This window comes from Fringilla coelebs (assembly GCF_963513975.1).
Source record: "Fringilla coelebs genome assembly, chromosome: Z".
NCBI classification, from domain to species: Eukaryota; Metazoa; Chordata; class Aves; order Passeriformes; family Fringillidae; genus Fringilla; species Fringilla coelebs.
The window spans coordinates 65,167,170-65,186,016 of record NC_140031.1 but is presented as its reverse complement, the minus strand read 5'-3'; the positions used below and the strand labels follow the sequence as shown (position 1 = coordinate 65,186,016).

Here is an 18,847-nt window from a genome sequence, read left to right as displayed (position 1 = left end):
ACTGAACTCTATTTCTCACTGTAGGCTTTGTGTTCCTTTAGTTGGGATATTGTGTTATAGCTTGTGAAATATATTTCTTCATATGTAGGTTTTTTTCAGAATTTAGGTGTTACTTGTGCATAGTACTGCTCTAAAGTATTTATAATGATCAGGTAAGTTAGATTTGTAGATACTGCACTTCTGTATCCACTTCAAGTATGTTTTTAGCTGTTGGCTCTTATGCTTAGTCTGTTAAAACTTTTAAATATGGCTTAGAAAGGCCAGGTCCTCTATTTTTTAAAAGTTGCAAAAGCTGCGCTGCTTTAGTTTGTCCTTAAGCATTCTGTAGAAGTAACTGGGGCAGTGGCATTAAACTTTTCTCGCTGGGAAAACCACATGACACAGAGCAAGGAGTTGTACAAGGGGAACAAACTGTTGCATGATGAAAAGCAGTTTTGACAAAGTTACAAGCCCTACTGTCCCATGGCCGTCTGTTAGATCTAACTATGTTTTTATTGTACACTACATGCATCTGAAGTACTCCTACACTTCACTTTCTAATTCTTCTGACTCCACGTGACTTTCTGGGTGCACCTTCATCACTTGGTTATATGTTTGAAGCAGTTTTTTCTTCCTGCTCTTGCAAGTGGTTTCTTCCTTAAAGGCTACTGAAAGTTTAATCACTTTTTTGAATTTCACCTTGTGCAGTTTGCCCCTTTTCTAGCAATGGGTTAAGACTGTCTAAAATTGTCTTTTTAATATGGACTGGCTTGTCTGTGCCTACACCTTATTTTTATTTCTCTTACCTTACAGATGTGTGTAGCTTTTTGCTTTGTGTGATTTCCTTTGCTTCCATAGTAAGTGTAGTGGGCAAGGAATAAAACAGTAACTGTACATCCAGCCACATCTGCAGAGCTCATCTAGCAACTTCTGAAGTATTGGACAGTGAGTACTTGCTGTCTGAAAAGATTCTGTTCAGTTCTCATGCTCTTCTCTACAACTGTTTGTTTAGATTATGGTGACTGCCCAAAATAAGTTTTGCATCTGTCTTATTGTTGAGACTTAGTATGCCTCTTCTCAGTCTCTGGTTAGTGTTCTGTGGCTGAACACAGCAGCTTAGTGCATGGCTTATGGACCTTACTAAATATTAGTCAAAGGAAAACTCACTACTTTTACCTCATTTGTTTGAATTGCAGTAAGTCACATATGGACATCTACTAGAACTGAGTATCTTGAAAATACTAGTTTGTAGCTTTTAATGGGAGGGTATGTTATATCCAAATAAGATTAATTAGCCAGAGAGCTTCTTTGAGCTACTGAGGAATACACATTTGCGTGGACTATGGTAGATTGACAGAGGGCTGTCAGACAGTGAATGCTATGTCCCAAGATTGATCATGAGGACATCAGTCCCTCTCAGATGGACTCAGCTGAATAAGGGTTTTGTTTAGGTGACTCTTGACCATCACCTTTGACACAATATGTGAAACTGTCAAATTTTTTTTAGGTTCTTAAGTAAATCTTGGTTTTGTGGAACACCCTCTGTCTCCATACAACTGGATTTTTCTTTTCTTGTGTTATCTGAGTGGATTTAGTCATTGGGCTGAGGAGTGGGAAGGAAAGCGGAAATGCTCCAAGCATGTAGTTCTGCTAGTGAGAATCAATTACTTTAATACTTATTCTTCCACTGACTGAAAGACAAACTATCTCCACTTGTAATTTACCAATATTATTTAGCAGCCCTGAGTTGTGTAGTTTTCCTTCTTTGTATTGCCTCATATTTTGAATCCTTACTGTATTTAACAGTGAAATGGCAAAACCTGAATTAACATCACCAATACTTATGGTTCTGTAGTGCCTAAGGTAGGCTTAAGTCCTTTAGTATTTTAACATCGCTAGCATCTAATGTTCACTGTTCTGCTGAGAATTCCACCACTGGGCTTGTGCGTTCTAAAACTGTGTTTTAATCAAGCTGAATTGTTAATTCTTTGTTTGCATCTGCTATAGGGCATGTCTGTTTCTGTCATATTCATTCTCTGCCTTCACAAACTTGTGTTGCGGATATAGTTGATACAATCGGCGATGTGAGAATACCTCTTCTGCTATTGCATCTTTGACTGCCTTTCCAAAACTCTTCAACCAACATAAGAAACAGACATTCTGGAAAAATAAAAATGTCTCTTCTTTGTCATGCATTTTCCTCACCCTACTTAAGCAGTTTTGGATTCTGTAATTTCATTAGGTAGGCTCTCTCCTTCCTACTTATCATTGCTTTTTTGAATTACAGGGTTACTTCCTTTGTCTGCAGACAGACTTCTATCTTGCCGAATCCAAACTACAGTGTAAGATTTTTGTTGTTGTGACAAAAAACCTTATTTTTTTCTTTTCTGTAGCTGTCTTTAACTTGATTCTGATTTTGGTCTCTTGTTAGTCCTAATAAATGATAAAATCTGAAAACTGAAACACACTACAGGCTGCTCAGAACAGGAGAGTAAATGAGGACTATCTTCATTGTCCCCCACACCACCTCAGTTGCAAATGTTGCAACCTCTGTTGCAGATTCAGGTCAGGCAGATGCAGCAGCTTATAGTTATGTGCAAGAGGACAAAGAGCAATGGAGGTTCAGCCCTCTTATTGCAAACTGCCTTAAAAGGAAGTAACAGGTTGGAGATGGAGAAGACATGCATTGCTTTGTGAAGTGGCACCATCTGCACAGATATGAGCCTCGATCCAGCAGATGTGCCCATATGTGCCTGAAAGCTCAGCCTGCAGCTGTGCAGCTACAGCATTTCTCTGTTAAGCTCAGAGAACTTTTTTTTCCTTTCTTGTGGAGCTTCTGTGTTCTTTTTTTGCGCACCAGTTTTTATACTTATTGAGGCCTGCATCCATGCAGGTTACAAAAAACATAGCTAAATATTTTAAGGATCAAATCTTCATTGGTATTGGAAGCAGCAGGCAAAACTTGTGATCAGTCTTCATTTGCTTGTCAGAACAATCTCTTTTGCTGAAAAGATTATAATGTAGTAATCTAGGAACAATTAGCTGCCTTTTATGCTTGCCTTCTTGGCTTTTAAGGTAATTTTTTTTCTTGTTTAATATTTTATTTAATGGATCTTTGCATTGCACTAGGTAGTTGCATGATTAATTCAGTTTCATGAAGCAAAACCAAGTGGGAACAAATTGGTGTGAATTTTAGTGGTGTTTTTCTTTCTGGATTTTAAAAAACAAACTGAAAAAAAAAAGGATAGATATATTTTTCTAATCTTGTAAGTGTAGAGATGTCTAGAGGAAGATTGCTTAGTGTTAGGGCAGTATTTAATTTAATTTAATGGTTTATATGCTCACATTGTAGTTGTGCTGGTTAGTCTGTCATTCTTGATTCTTTATCATCTTAAGTTGTTAGTAAACAGATGGTACTGTAGTAGAATTATGTTCTGTATGTTATCTAGTTTATTTTGTGAGTTTAGTTGCTAATTTTAGTTCCATTGTTTTTAATTTGTTTGAATGGTCTTTTGTTTAATATTACTTAAGGTCTTTAGGTTCATCCAGTCTCTGGCAAGAATGATAATGCCAGCCATTTACACAGCGAAAAGTTTTTAACATGTGGTTAGAACTTCTTATTTTTGCTTGATAGTTGTTCTGCAAAGTCAGAATTCATGTCTTACTTGCTTTATTTCATAGAATCAAACAGTTTTGATTAGAAGCAGCATCTGATTCTAAACCCTGAGCAGTGGGCAGGCACACCTTCAACTAGACCGGACTAATATCCATCTACTCTTTTTCAGTTTAATGCCATTCCTTCATATCCTGTCATTGCATGCCCTTGCAAAAAGTCCCTCTCCAGCTTTCTTGTAGGCCTTGTAGGCCCCCATTAGATATTGTAAGGAAATAACCCCCTGCCTCCACACAGAGACTAGACTAGTCTAGTCCTGTCCCGTGGTGAAGTGGTCCTGGTTTTGAAGAAGTCTATATCATCAGATAAGTGACTAAATGTTGGTGTTGTATCATACTTTTTTTTTTTTGAGCTTAATTAGACTTTTAAAAACACACAGAGTTTCCCATGTTGGACCTGAGAGGCTGAGAACACTCTATGTATGTCTATGTTTGCAGGCTTTTTTTCTGTTATAACCTGCCAGCAGAACTGCTATCTAAATGAAATTTCTGCTGCAAAGGCTATGAAAGGAAAGACCTTATTTGTGATTTTTAGTTAGAGAATTTTATCTTGAAAGGCATTGGAATATTTAAACAGTGTGAAGAATACATGTCTTTTAGCACCTTCTTACAGTTTAAAGAAATCTCAGTTACCATTCTGATATTCAACACTCCACTGAAAACAGATTACCTTCTGTTCAGGTCTTACTACTGAAATAGCTATGAAATCTTCAGAATAAAGTTCAGTGAATCCAAGGATATGGTGATTTTCTGGAAACTTGTGTTGATTTTACAGTTAAGAAGCTTCATTTTAATTAAAACTATGTGAAAATTCTGAAGCTTTTTCAGTCTAATCGTCACATACTTGGAATACTCCTGCTAAATATAAAGCTTAAGTTGGCTATGCTGTGCTCTCTTGTTGACATACTAAACTGCACTCTTACATATGTGTGTGTATGGTGAGATCCGTGCTCCTAATGCTGCTTTTTAATTTAGACAAATGTAAAAACCAAAGCTCAGTTGAGTGGTGTTGGTAGTAAGAAGTCATTATCTGAAAGTTTTCCCAAGGGAATGGGTGTGTTTACTGTTGGTTTTTTGCTCTTAATAGTTTTGTGCCAGTGTTACAAGCTGTTGCTTAGCCTCAGTGTTCCGGTGTTGAAGGGATAATGGTTCTGTGTTCTGCAGCTGTGGTATTAGTTGGTCCTTTACCTTGATACAAAAAAACATTGATATTAGAATGATTACATGTTTTCTTACTTGAAACTGCTGGATGTAGCAACAAATAGCATTTGACACTTCCCATCTCTGTAAAGGACTATCACAGATTTTAGTAAGCAATCATTATTGGCTCTGAATGTAAATTTCTGCCTTACTTAGTTTGGCTGCAGCACAATTACCACCTGAGCTTATATGATGAAGTATGTCTTTCCAAAGGCACAAAAAATTTTGAAATGGTGCCCATTTGTCCACCTCCTTATGCAAGGTTTCTCAAGGCTGAGGGTTTTGTTGGTTTTTTTTTTTAATGCTATGTCGAGCGAGACTCAAACTCCCTCATGATTTTAGTTTGAGACAGTGAGTCATTGTCATTGCTAGGACACTGATTATGCCATTCTGCATAATTACTGTTAAACGGCATTGCATTCAGAAGATTTTTCTTTCCTAATCTAAGATCCTCCTCACTATTCTTGAATATTAAATATACGTTTATATATACAATGTATACTTTTAATCAGTCCTTGTAACCTCCATCATTAGTAGCAAGCAGTAAAGAATCAAAACTTAGTGTTCTTTCTTGGTGTTTCAAAATTTGAGTGCAGTATCCTAGGTCTGCTCTTCTAAGCAGTGTCTTGAAATTTTGTTGTGATACTGCAGTTTTGTTAGTGCCTCTGAATTAATTAAATATGCATCATAGTGTTTTAATGACATTTTAATATTCTGGAGTTAATAGGCTACTGAGATATTTAAGGTAGTGTAAGTCAAATTAATCCATTAGTCTAAATCAAATTCTGTTGGTGAGTTTTGCTCTTATTTTGCCAATCCAGGAGTGCAGACCTGTGTAGTTATACTCAAGGTTGTTGGCCTACACTGGGTCTCTTCAGTTTTTTTCTCTTGCTTTTTCATTCTGCTACATAGCAGATACCCTAGAAACAATAAAGTAATAGTAGTCTTAAATTAGTTAATTGTTGACATAGGGTGGATGATTAGGTAAAGGTGCAGGGAATTGACCTAAGTATCACTGAGAGATTTTTTTTTAAAGGCTGCACTTTTAAACTGTTCAAAGTTGTATGAGAGAGCGATGAGTAGTGACTAATGCCTTGCTCTCTTATGGGAGTTCTGGAAGTGAATTTTTGTAGGAATTATTTAAACGAGGAAAGAGATTCTGGTACTCTCTGTTGAGAGAGTGCAGGTAGCTCGGGGTGCAGCGGCAGTGGGAGCTGCCGGTTGAGTCTGGCTGGGAGCCTGAGGCAAGAGGCCAGAACTGCCAGTGTTTGGCACAGCAAAGGACACAGGGGCCTGTGACCCAGCCAGGTGACCGGACACTGAGGCACTGCAGGAGCCCAGGACCCAGCAGGAAGACCCCAGACTTTGGCACCCATAAACGATGAGAGTATAAAAGCTCACTGTTTCCTTTCTTGGGAGTCCCTCCTGGGAGGCAGCAGCTCCAGCTGTTACTCTGTTGCTGCAGGAGGATTAAGTTACTTTGAGCGGCCATAGATCTGGAACTCTGCTATGGGAAGCCTTGGTAAGGAAACCTGGTCTCCCTGTGTGGGTGTGGGGTGTGTAGGGAGTCAACTGGGACACCCATTGACTCTCCAGCTGCAGAAGGGCTTCAGTCCTGGCAGTGACAGGTCTGGTGGTGGTTCAAGTGTGCTGCCACAGTCCTTCCTGAATGACTAGACAGGGAAGTGTTCTTAACACTGTCCATATGGAATTTGGATATTGAGCGTCTGTGATAGATAGTAACATGCCAGGGTTATGTAATTTAAACTTTGATGTTCAACTAATAGTCTTTCTTTTAAGCATTGAGATATTCTTCATTAAAGATATTAATGTATCATCATTAGGCTTTCAAAATTACACCCTTCAGTTCATTTTCATCAGTAAGAGCAGGGGCTAGTTGAGTGAGTTAAAGATTAAAGGGATCTGTACAAAATCCACAGCTGGTTTTGGTGCAACTAATTTAAATTAATAACTAATTTAAATGAGTAACACAGTATCTGTTCTGAAAGCTCTGTTTTGAAACTCTGGAAATGTGAATGTAACAAGCCTCAGATGGAAGAAATAAAATAATGGTGGGTGCCACCTGAGAGATTTGGCTTGTAGACTTAAGACTTGAATGGTTATATGTCACAGTATTAAAACCAATGTGTTCTCTTTCAGTTATGCAAAAGGAGATCTGGATATATCATATATCACTTCCAGAATTGCTGGTATGATATGTATATATTTGTTAAACATAATTTTTTCTTTCTTGCTCTTAATACATAAAAAAAATCACTTGCTGTTTGTTCTGTCTTCAGTGATGTCCTTTCCAGCTGAAGGTGTAGAATCCGCCATCAAAAATAACATAGAAGATGTGCGGTTGTGTCTGGACTCTAAACATCCTGGCCATTATGCTGTGTACAATCTCTCTCCAAGAACATACAGACCTTCAAGATTCCATAACAGGGTTTGTATAGTTTTTGTGTATTTCTATAAAAAGCCTTGAAACATAATGTTTTCATTCTACCATCAGCTTTCTATTGTAAAATATGTTAAAGTAGGTTAATCAAAAGGATGACAAAAGAGTAAGTATAAACACAAAGAGTTACCTATGTTTTCCTTGTCCTTGCTTTAAAACCAAACTTAACTGGTAGCAGACTAATCTTTAATCTTAAAAAATCTTGCTAATCTTAAGCAGACTAAAGTCTGTTTTTCTAGGATAGTAATATCTTTGAAAACATGCTCATGTATATTATGTGTTTCAAATTTAAGTGGAGAATACTTAAAGTAATGAAAGTCTAACTAAAATGTCAATCTCTCCTATATTCTACCATTTTCCTGTATCAAGAACATGGTGACTGATTTGCATAGCCTCTTCACTGGAGTTTCTCCTTGTCCCACTACATACCATTTGACTCCCATATGACTCAGCCATATCTGACTGATTGCTCCCACCATCTTCAGTATTGTTGTAGCTTACCTAAGCCTCCATCATCCTTCCTGGCAATTCCTCTGATACTAATATGAAGGCATTTGCCTAATTCAGCAACAAGGAATTGAGAAGATCTTGTTAGGTGCCAAGACACTGGGCTTCAGTGTTTGCTCCTAAGTAAAACTCAACTGTCCTGGCTCAACAGTTGGGACTGTTACTGTGTTGTGAGTTGTCCAGCACCTTAACACTCTGTAGTGATCATGCCCCTTCCACACAACCCTGTCTGCCAAGAAGAGAGTTTAGAACCATTATTTGTTACAGAATAATAAAGCCTTTTGGGCATTATTATACAGAGCCATCCTTAGCATTATTTCAGTTACCAAAGTTGACTTAAAATGTTGCGGCGTGGTATGTTAAAGGTATTCTTTCTAGTGCTATCACTTCCTTTTGCTTCCTTGTAAGCAAGATAAAGTATTTTCACACCTGAAAGAAAACATTACTGCCTCTTTGTATGAGTGCAATCAGCTTTTTTATGTGTATCTGGTTCAGTACGAGGTTCAGGCAGAGGCTGTTCAAGATGGAAGGCAAAAAAGCTTGATTACACAGGAAATCTACTGCATGATTATTTGTAGCAGGTACCTCAAAGCAAAATGTTCAGCAATTCTTTCTTCTCTAGATTGCTGGAAAGTCTGAGACTGATGTGGTGAACTGATTTATTCCACATCCTGCGAAGTGATCAGTCTCTGTTTATGGAATGATAAATTTTGTGACTGGGAATTTCCTTACCAATGGATTTTTTTGGTTATGCAAATCTGAGGTGTCTCTACACTTGTTATTTCTGATATGTTGGTATTAAGAATGGTAATATGATCTTGGTTTTGTTCAGAAGTCATAGTAGGTCATAATTAGTTGAAACATTACAGGTTCATGACCACTTTATTGTCTAAGAGTATTTAGGAAGGCAGTTACTTTACTTGGAATCAAACTCCAATTGTGTTTGGAACTCTTACCTGTCTGTTGAAGTTGAGATGTTTAGCAATACTGACTAACTTCATTGTTCAGTGCTGGATGAGAGCCCCCATGTAAGAACCTAAAGAAGTTTAGGTTTACTTAGTGCTGGTAAAAGATGATTATGGCAAGCCTTTAAACATGATCAGAGGAAAACAGCTTCTAAAATTCTTAATTATGACACTTTGCTTAAAAGGGATTTATGAAATTACATATGATTGGTTTCTTGCTGTTTTCTGTCTGTATGGATCTTCTACAAATTTTTTAAATCTTGGTTAAAATTAATGGTAGTTTGAAATTGGCTTCTCTGCTAGCTTGGAGTCCTTTTTGGAGTTCCTCTGAGAGTTTGAGCACCATCCATAATTCTCCTAATTGTCAGGACACTTAGAGCTGAAAACACAGCTAAATAAACAGAAAGTAGTGTTGTTTTTGTTACGTTGTTTTGTAGTGTTTGAGTGGAAAGTAAATGGTAAATTAAAAGAAAAAAAGTCAGTACTTTTTGTTTTTTTGAATACACTTTTTTTTTAGTCTGTGTTCTGGTCTGAAGCTCCAACACTTCAATATGATTCTTTTGCCATGTTGTGATTTACCTTCAGCCAGCAACCAAGCTGCTTGTTTATTCCTCCCTGGTAAAAATGGGGAGGAATCACAAGGTAAAAGTGAGAACTTGTGGGTTGAAATAAAAGCAGTTTAATAGGTAAAGCAAAAACCACAGGTACAAGCAAAGCAAAACAAGGAATTTATCCACCTTTTCCTATGGGCAGGCAGGTGTTCAGGAATGCAGGGCTCCGTCATGCATTGTGATTCCTTCAGAAGACAAACGCTATCACTCTAAATGTTTCCCTTCCATTCTTTTTCCCACGGATTTATGGGTTGAGCATGAAGTCCTATGTTATGGAATATTCCTTTGGTTAGCTGGGGTCACTTGTCCTGGCTGTGTCCCCTCCCAGCTTCCTGTGCACCCCAAGCTTGCTTGCTGGTGAGCTGATGTGAGAGGCAGAAAAAACCTTAACTCTGTCTAAGCTGTGCTTACCAATAAAAAAAAAATCCCTGTGTTATCAACACTGGTTCCCTCACAAATAAAAAACACGGCCTCATTTAGTTACTATGGAGAAAATTACTCCAGCTGAAACCAGCACACACTACTGTTGTAATATTTGAGGTATGCTGAAGCCCACATTGAATCCTGTGGTGAACAGGGATATAAAGAACTTTTTGCCTTAGCTTTTCTTTGTTTACTGGTGACTTTGCATAAGCTTGCACTAACAAAGGAGTGTGCAATTTAAATCTCTTGCAAAGTGATGCTTTCTGAAATGGCCTTATTTTTAAATTAAAATATTAGAGTACAATGAAAAGTTGTGGGAGACTTAGACTGTTTATTTCAGCCTTTTTTCCTGTGCTTGGCACAAACACAATTTTTTGTGATAATCAGTTCAGGTAATTTATCTCAGAGTAACCTTATCTTTATCTAGATTGGAAGACATGTTGCTGACTGAAGACCATGTTGCTTGGCCTTTAATATCTGGCAATTGCAGTTGAGACTAAAAACAAATGCAGAAAGCTTCATTTGCAACTTGTTTCTCTATCCTTGATATATCTACTCTTTAGGTGTTACAAGTGCCCCAAGAATCAAGTTTCATATCCTGCATCCAATTGATTTTAAGGGTATAGATTCTTAGCAGTGAAACGGATTTTTTGTTAGTGTTTTGAAGCCGTAATTATAAATGGAATATTACTGAACCATTCAAGCTCTTTGAACAATGGACAAATATTAAAAGAAGCCTAATCTTTCTGTTGTTGGGTTTTTTTGTTTTTTGGGGTTTTTCTTGCTGGTGTTTTTTTGTGGTTTTTTTTTTTAGCTTAAGTATATGTGCACAAATTAGGTTGAGAGCTTAATTTTACTCGTTGCTCTAAGAATATTTCAGGTAGTAATCGGAGTTCTTGATACTTCTTGTGCAGCAGATTTGTAGACAGAACTGAAGTTTTATTGCACTTCATTCTAAAAAATGGTGTTTACACTGTGTAACACTGCTTTTCTTGAGTGTCTTTCTTAATTTCAACATGAAGGTGGCATTCAAGTGTAAAATTGCCTTGTAGACATTTGCATAATCTAAGTTGTGTATATGTGTTAATATACATATAATGTTTATACTGTTTCTCACGTCTCTTGTCTCTCTCATTGCAGGTTTCTGAGTGTGGCTGGCCAGCAAGACGAGCACCAAATCTTCAGAATCTCTATAGCATATGCAAGAACATGCATTTATGGCTGAAACAAGACCAGAAAAATGTTTGCATTGTGCATTGCCTTGTAAGAAATTGGTTTAAGTCTGAAATGTTTTATTCAATAGAAATTTAAATTGTGAAGAAGGGTGCTGGTATCCATTCAGTTTGTGATTGTTGCAGGTTTTCTTTCCTGGATGCCCCAGGTCAACTCCTTCCTGCTGTGTGGTAGGGAAGTTACTTGCATTAATTTTTTCCTTAGGGAAATTGGTCCTGGTAATGTAGCCATTGCTTACTCACATTTAGAGTGGAAGGCAGTATACAGGCATTATTAAAGGAAAGTATCCTTTGGAAGAAAGAAAAAACTGCTCTATTCTTTCAGTATTTGCTCCATTTTTTGTTTTCTGTGTGATAGATGGGTGTACACTGCATATACCATTATTGTCCATTTAGAATGTAGTCTGTAGCCACAGAATTTCAGAAACTGACTGTAAGACTTCTGGTTTACCTGCTTTTCCTGGTAGCAGATTGCTCTGTAGATTTCACTATTCTCCAAAGTATTATTAACTTTGATATAACCAAAAAAAAAGCAATAAAACTGTAGAGCCACCACATGTTAAACATGGTAGGGGGAGGAATGAATTTAAAGAACACTTTGCTCAGAATTTGAAAATTAGGTCACTTTTGCATTTGTTTAAGAGAATTGTGTGTGAAATTTTGACATTCTTATTTTGCTGCAGAGTAAAAAATGAAACGGGGCTATGTGACAATACTTGCAATGCTCTGGAAAGCATTCCAGACCTGTCTGGGGATATGGTATAGCTATCAATAGGGAATATCACTATCAGAGTCAAAACCAGGATTTGTTAATATGACAAACCATATTTGTGAGTTATGTAGTGTTTTGAAAATAAAAAGCCAGTTGATGTCAGCTCCTGAAAGCCAGTATAATTTTCAGTGCTGCTTTGAGGTTAGGTATCTAATTCTGTATTAATGCGATAACTTCTACTACCTTGGTGTCACTGATTGCTGGTCAAGTAGGTAAGAAGCAGATGTGATGATTTAGCACCAGTTTTTTAACATCTTTTTCTTGAAGTGTTTTGTTCAAGGTACTCAACTCATTTATTTTCCTCACATGTGACGCAAACTTTTGTATATACATGGCTTTGTGCCAGATGTGATGTACAGTGTACACCAGAACTTTAAGAAATTAATGGTAAAAATTCTCTTCCATGATGCTAGCCAACAAACCTGGAGAACTCCTCTTCTGTCAACCATTATCTCTTTCAAATCTTCTGCCTTTTATAATACAGGGATGTATCTGGGATATGTGTGCAGCAGGGCTTCTTGCAGAAAGAATCTCTGTTTTAATCTCTTTCTCTTTGTTTCTTGGCAAGCTCTTAGCAGTTTTAGGCAGAAGTCTAAAGAGTTTAGTGTGGTTTAGTTCTTCTGAGCCTTTGTACTTTCTTGCAGCAGAAGTCCATGGCTGTCAGTCAAAAATAGCAGTGTTTTGGGATTTCAGATAGCAGCCAGGAAACAAACCTAAAAATGGCTATTAGTGACAGTAAGGTGAAGAATATAAATTGAAAATTTCAAATAGTGTTAAGCTAAAGTAGTTATTCATGTTTGAACAAGAAAGTAGTATGTAATATCTTTTGTATGGCGTAGAAGTTAAATTAAAACCTTTTACACTCAGCTACAAACTTCAAATCAATGGCACTAGACTTTGGACATCATGACATTAAATAATGATAGGATAAAGGATACATAATGGGATGTTCTTCAGTAACTTGGATAATGCTTTTTCCACTAGATTTACTAACAAAGCTACCTTTTTTTTTCACTAGGATGGAAGAGCAGCATCTGCTGTTGTAGTCTGTTCTTTTCTGTGTTTTTGTCGTCTCTTCACTACTGCTGAAGCTGCTGTTTATATGTTTAGTATGAAACGCTGTCCACCTGGCATTTGGCCTTCTCATAAAAGGTACTGTAAGGTACTCTTGAAGCAAGTAGTTATTCAATTCTGAATATGGTATAAGATGTCTTTAGAAGATAAATTATTTCAATAATGTCTGTTTTCAAACATCTGTTTTTCCAAGTACTTTGCTGTATCGTGAACTAAAGATAGTTCTGAATTTTCTGAGCCTGTAAGTAGCTATCAGAAATGGGTCAAGTATATCCTGTGGTGAAGAAATGTTAGGAGTGAAGACAAGGGTATGCAGAGCTTTTGAATGCTTTCTTAATTATAAAATCCTCTTCCACATGTGTAAGACTTATTTCATGTTTCCTAGTTTATTACTATAGGTTTTATTATGTCAGAACACTGCAAGCTCTGAGGGAACACCAGAAATTATCTGTCAATTGGGTAAAAACTAGTGATTTTTTTTTTGAGTGCATGCAGAGGTGACTTGCGTATATTTTGACAAATGTTTTAAACTGTTTATTTGACTTAATTTGATAGATCTTATAACTATAAAGTATGAATAACAAGTGACACTGGTAGTAAGGATATTTCCTAAAAAAAGGATTAGATTTTGAGGGATGGGAAATAAAGTATTAGTTCAGTATAAATGACAGATTATGTTTTTGTACACATTTACTTCATGTATACTTAAAGGAATTCTCCACAAAATTATATATATATATAATAATCAGGACAAATTTAAAGCCTTTAGGAAGATTTGAGTGATCCATCAGGTATAAGATACAGAATAAATACTTCTCCTAGATTAGTGTTTTAAGACTTTTTGAAATAGTGACTAGTTTATTTTATAAGTCGTTATATGTAAAGCTACAGTCCCTTTTGTGTCATTCTATCAGATTTGAAAATCTGTTTGCTGGAGGTGGTGGTAAGTGTTCCCAGTGTTTCACTGTTAACAATGCTTAGTGACTGGGTTAGAAGTAACTTGCTTATGTGTTCACCCGGTTCTTAGAATTTTGTGCTCTGACTAAATGAGTACCATTTGTTTTTGGCAGATACATTGAGTACATGTGTGACATGATGGCTGAAGAACCCATTATTCCTCACAGCAAGCCTATCCTGGTCAGATCAATTGTCATGACTCCCGTTCCACTTTTCAGTAAGCAGCGTAATGGCTGCAGGCCTTTTTGTGAGGTTTACGTGGGAGACGAGAGAGTAACCACTACCTCCCAGGAATATGACAAAATGAAGTAAGTACAGATCATGACTTACTCTGAAACAGCAAGTTACGTTTTTCTAGATTCTAGCATTTATGTGTTTCTAGATTCCTCTGTCCCCTTTTAGCTGGTCTCAAAAGTTGAATCGTGAATGTGGTTATTGCAGCAGCTGGTCTTGCAGAGCGGTGGGGGTGATGGTGGGGTGGCACACTGGACACTGCGAGGCAGTGAGCAAGACTCTCTTCTCACTCTGTGTGATGTAAGACTGGGAACATTGATCCCTGTTGTACCTGTGCTGAGCATAGCCTCATGTCTCAGTCATGGAAACTGTAAGGATCCCCCAGGCATGGCAGCTGTGAGGTGACTGCTTATTAGCCCCTGTACAGCTCTGGTGTCTGCACAATTACAAGTGGTATTAACACTGCTGGATGTGGGTAATAATAGACAAGAAAAATAGGAGAATACTGAAGTCCTTGTAGCTTTTCAGCTGCTGAAGGCCTTGGAGAAAGCAGGCTAAACCTAAAGTAATACACTATTTAATCTCTTTTTAAACTAAATTGACTCTGGTTATGTTTTCTTTTTTCCTTTAGGGAGTTCAAAATTGAAGATGGTAAAGCAGTAATCCCACTGGGTATAACAGTCCAAGGAGATGTTCTCATTGTGATCTATCATGCCAGGTCAACTCTAGGAGGACGACTACAAGCCAAAGTAATGATAAATTTAAGTGCCTGAATGGAAGATGTGCTTTTTTTTTGGTAGCAGTTTTGTAACTTACTAGTTATCTACTGAATACTTTGCTTTATTTACTATTCTTTGTTTGGAGAAGTGTTTGAGGTTTTCATTCACTTGTGAATTCAATGTTTTCAAGCCTTCTGACTATGTCCACTCCTAATGCTGTACGTGTAGATGCTTTTGTAAGCATCTACTTCAGTACTGATAATTGTTATATTTGTAAGGAAAGTCCCCAGCCAGTTTTTTTTTTGAGGCAGCAATTATTATCTGTTAAGTTGCACAACAAGCCAGAACTTTTTAATTCTGTGTACACAAACTGCAAACAAAGGAAAAATATCACTCAGCAGAAAAGTGGGATTCCAGAGATTGCGTGTACAAAACAGGCCAGAAAAATCCATATGGTTTTATAGCCTATTTCTAAAGTCAGGTTCAGTTTTTGTAGCTGATTTTCTTACCTGTCTTTGTTCTACTAGGGAGAATGCATATTTCCTTTTTTAATTCAACTATGTATGCAAATGTATTGCAAGACCACAAAAAACTTGTTAATGAAGCCTGTCTTCAAATTTTTTAAGAGAGGCACGTTCTTTTTTCTCCACATAAGTAACCCAATTAAACTTGGAAGTCCATGTAAGATATAAGGACAGAGAGCAAAAAGTTTAGAGCTTGGAGGTTTGTGGAAATTGATAACATAGTTTTTCAGCCAGTTTCAGTACATGTGGGACGTACATGTGTATTCATACATAGTTAATGTTTACTGAAATTATTTTCCCCCTGTTTTTTTTTTCTGCTTTGTGAGTAGGAAGGTATCAAATTTTGTCATGTTCAACAAGACCTTCCAGAATACCTTAAAACTAAACACTCAGTGAAATGATTTCTTGATGTGCAAAAATAACTACTGTATGGTTCAAGGTCATCAGGAGAAAGGCACAGAATGACAAAATTTAGCCAAGGTTAGGTTATACTCCTTGTACCACCTCACTTTTATTCCGGATAGAGTTTCTTTGATGTGGTTTTTCTGGCATTTATTCACTGATGGAAAAGACTAGAATTTTCTCAGCTGTCAGCTATAACACATGATGCGTCAACAGTGTGTGTGATGATCTGGGTTTGGAGGTTTGATGAAACAATATTCAATGTGTCCTTAGTTTTATGTGCTGTAAATTCCTCTAAAGTGCTCTGCAGATCTCTTACAGAGATTAACCACCACATTTCAAGATTTCTCCTGTGTTTAGAGCTGGGTGTTATGAATGTCTTCTACTTTCTCACAGCTAATTAGAGAGAGAGTTCAGTTTATCTTCTAGAAAAGTGATGGTAGGGTCTGAAGAATCAGAGGAGCTCTCTCCAGTATGTGCATGTTTCTCTTGTACTAAGGAGCCGTTACAGATGAGGCTTCACTGGTGCTGAATAGAGGGGAAGGATCAACCCTCCCCTTAATCTGTGGCAATGCTTTTTGTATGACTTGGTTTCTGGCTATGATGTTCAGTAAATACTCATTTACAGGGAAAGCTTTCGTAATTCAGTTTTGTTATATCGTATTTTCTGGCCTACTACTGCATGACTTCTTTGTAAGGAGTGGGAAGACTATATCACCGGTGTTGTGACTAATGCTAGGAAACAAATACAGGCTACATTGATCAGTGAGCTGTAATTTGGATTTGTGCAAGATCAGGAGCTACCTGAATACTCTATAGTAACATTTTCTGGACACTTGTATTCCCATCAGGCATGAGAAAGTAGTCTTTCTGTGAACAGTTGAGTGATAAAAATGATTCAGTTCACAAAAGCCCTACAATTCTGTCTGGAATGAATGGCTGACTTGAAGTTGCACAAAAAAACCCCTCCTTGCATGCCTTCTGAAGTGTCCTTTTAAATGTGGTACATTTAAAACTGTTTTAAATCTATTCCTCTGTATGTGATGTACATATATTTCTTGGTTGGCGTATTGCACAATGGATTTTTCTGAGCATATGCTATTCAGAAAAGGAGCAAGGGTCATACAATTTTAGCCTCCAGAATAGGATCTGGAAATACTTTAGACTTTGATAGTCTGTTTTGAAGTTAGTGATGAAACATACCTGACTAAAAGTCTTTTGGTTTGTTAGTGCTAATGATAGATCTATTTATGTTCTGTCTCAGAAGCTTTTAAATCTTTCAAGATAAAGTATACTTGTAATTAAATGGAAATTTTTGTAGCAAAGCGAGTACTCCAAAATATTTTAATACTGATAATACATTGCATTATATTAAAGGCAGAACAATGTACATACTATTTATGTGGATTTATACAGTTTCCTGTTTCTTGTTTTCAACAGATGGCTTCAATGAAGATGTTTCAGATTCAGTTCCATACAGGCTTTGTGCCCCGAAATGCCACTACAGTGAAATTTGCCAAGTATGTTGACACCTTTTTGTAGGAGACTGGGAGAAGTTGTCTTTGAAACTGCTTAACCCACTTAACCCACCAAACATCAACATATACTGGGGATAGGAAATATAGTCAGTGCAGGAAGTAGATTACTTTGATTGCAATTAGTCTTTTGTTTACTCACCTTAAGGAAGCAAAATGTTTTGTTCATGATACAAACAATGTACAAAAATACCACCTGTTTAAAATGGGAAAAGTCAACAAATGCAGGATTTTTAATGTCTTACACTAATTTCTTTGGAGTTTTGTTTTGGACATTAGTAGATCTAATTCAGTAGATCTAATCTAGCCATCAGTATCAAAAAACTTCTTGTCTATGTCTTTACAGATACGATCTGGATGCCTGTGACATACAAGAGAAATACCCTGATTTATTTCAAGTCAATCTGGAAGTGGAGGTGGAGCCCAGAGACAGGCCCAGCTGTGAACAGCCACCTTGGGATAACATGAATATAAAGGGACTGAATCCCAAGATCCTCTTCTCCACCCGAGAGGAACAGCAAGAGATTTTATCAAAATTTGGTAATGAATCTATTGAAAAACTAGAGAATGTGAGAAGGTTTTCAGTGTACTTAGTGTTTTAGGCTTTTGTTTAATTTTTAATGTTCCATTAATTGAAAGAAATCAGTAAAAATTTAACTGTAAATATCAGTTAAAAGTATGCATTGTATGGAGGAGCTTAAGTTATCCTCCAGTAACGAGGATTATAATTATACTTGTCTTACTTCTACTATGCTTACATGTGCTTGGTTTCATAGCTTACAAAGCTATGAATAGGCCATTTGCAGGGAGGGACTTCTAGCAAATGGAATTGTAACAGTCAGTATTTGTAGGCGCAATGTCTTGAATGGGATTTATTTGGCTAAACTGGCACCACTATAATTTCATTTAAAATTATGTGAGCATTCCTCACAAATGGCTTTAGGTAAGAATGTTTTTATCAAGATTCTTATGTATAGCCATGTAATGTTGTAATTAATTTCCTGCTCTTTTCCTAATATGTTCCAGCAGAGACACTATTTTATTATCTGTATTTATCTTTATCTGTAGATGCCTGCATTAGTTGCAGTTAATGCTGTTCAGTATCTTTCCTCTTCTCCTGGTATCAGTGATTAGCTTTGACGTTTTCATTCAGGCTCTTAAGCCTTCTCTGTGTTTCGAGGATAAAGAAGCATGACAAAGATTACTATGGTGATTTTAGTAATACATGAGATCTCATCCTGTGCTGTTAATATGGTAGATTTCTTTTCATACAAGAGAGTTGCTGCTGGCCTTTTTTTCTTTTAAGCAGGATATGTGTTGTTGGTATTATGATTTAGGCCATTTTCTCTTGAACTTAGCTTAATCCTTCTGTGAACACAAGTATCAGTTCTCTAAAGCTAAGGTGTTTAGCTTTACATCATCATTGATGATGGGGCTCTATAAAAGTTACTCCTATTTTTTAAAATTGCTTCCATTTTCTGATTGGTACAGGAAATGTAAGGATTTCAAATTACACTGAAAGTATTTCTTAAGATTGGTGGGAAGGGAATAGGACAAAAGTAAGTGCTGTGAACTGATTT

General features: G+C 36.9%; 1 protein-coding gene across 1 annotated transcript in view; it reads left to right on the top strand.

Annotated features, from left to right (window-relative positions):
* The window catches only part of GAK (cyclin G associated kinase), a 68,010-nt gene that overhangs the window by 24,395 nt on the left and 24,768 nt on the right, over nt 1-18,847 (top strand). The window contains exons 12-19 of the mRNA XM_084224656.1: nt 7,012-7,061; nt 7,152-7,300; nt 10,959-11,081; nt 12,841-12,974; nt 13,967-14,161; nt 14,719-14,836; nt 17,173-17,252; nt 17,614-17,807. Coding sequence (XP_084080782.1) covers nt 7,012-7,061; nt 7,152-7,300; nt 10,959-11,081; nt 12,841-12,974; nt 13,967-14,161; nt 14,719-14,836; nt 17,173-17,252; nt 17,614-17,807 — 1,043 coding nt within the window. The remainder of the gene's footprint in view (nt 1-7,011; nt 7,062-7,151; nt 7,301-10,958; nt 11,082-12,840; nt 12,975-13,966; nt 14,162-14,718; nt 14,837-17,172; nt 17,253-17,613; nt 17,808-18,847) is intronic.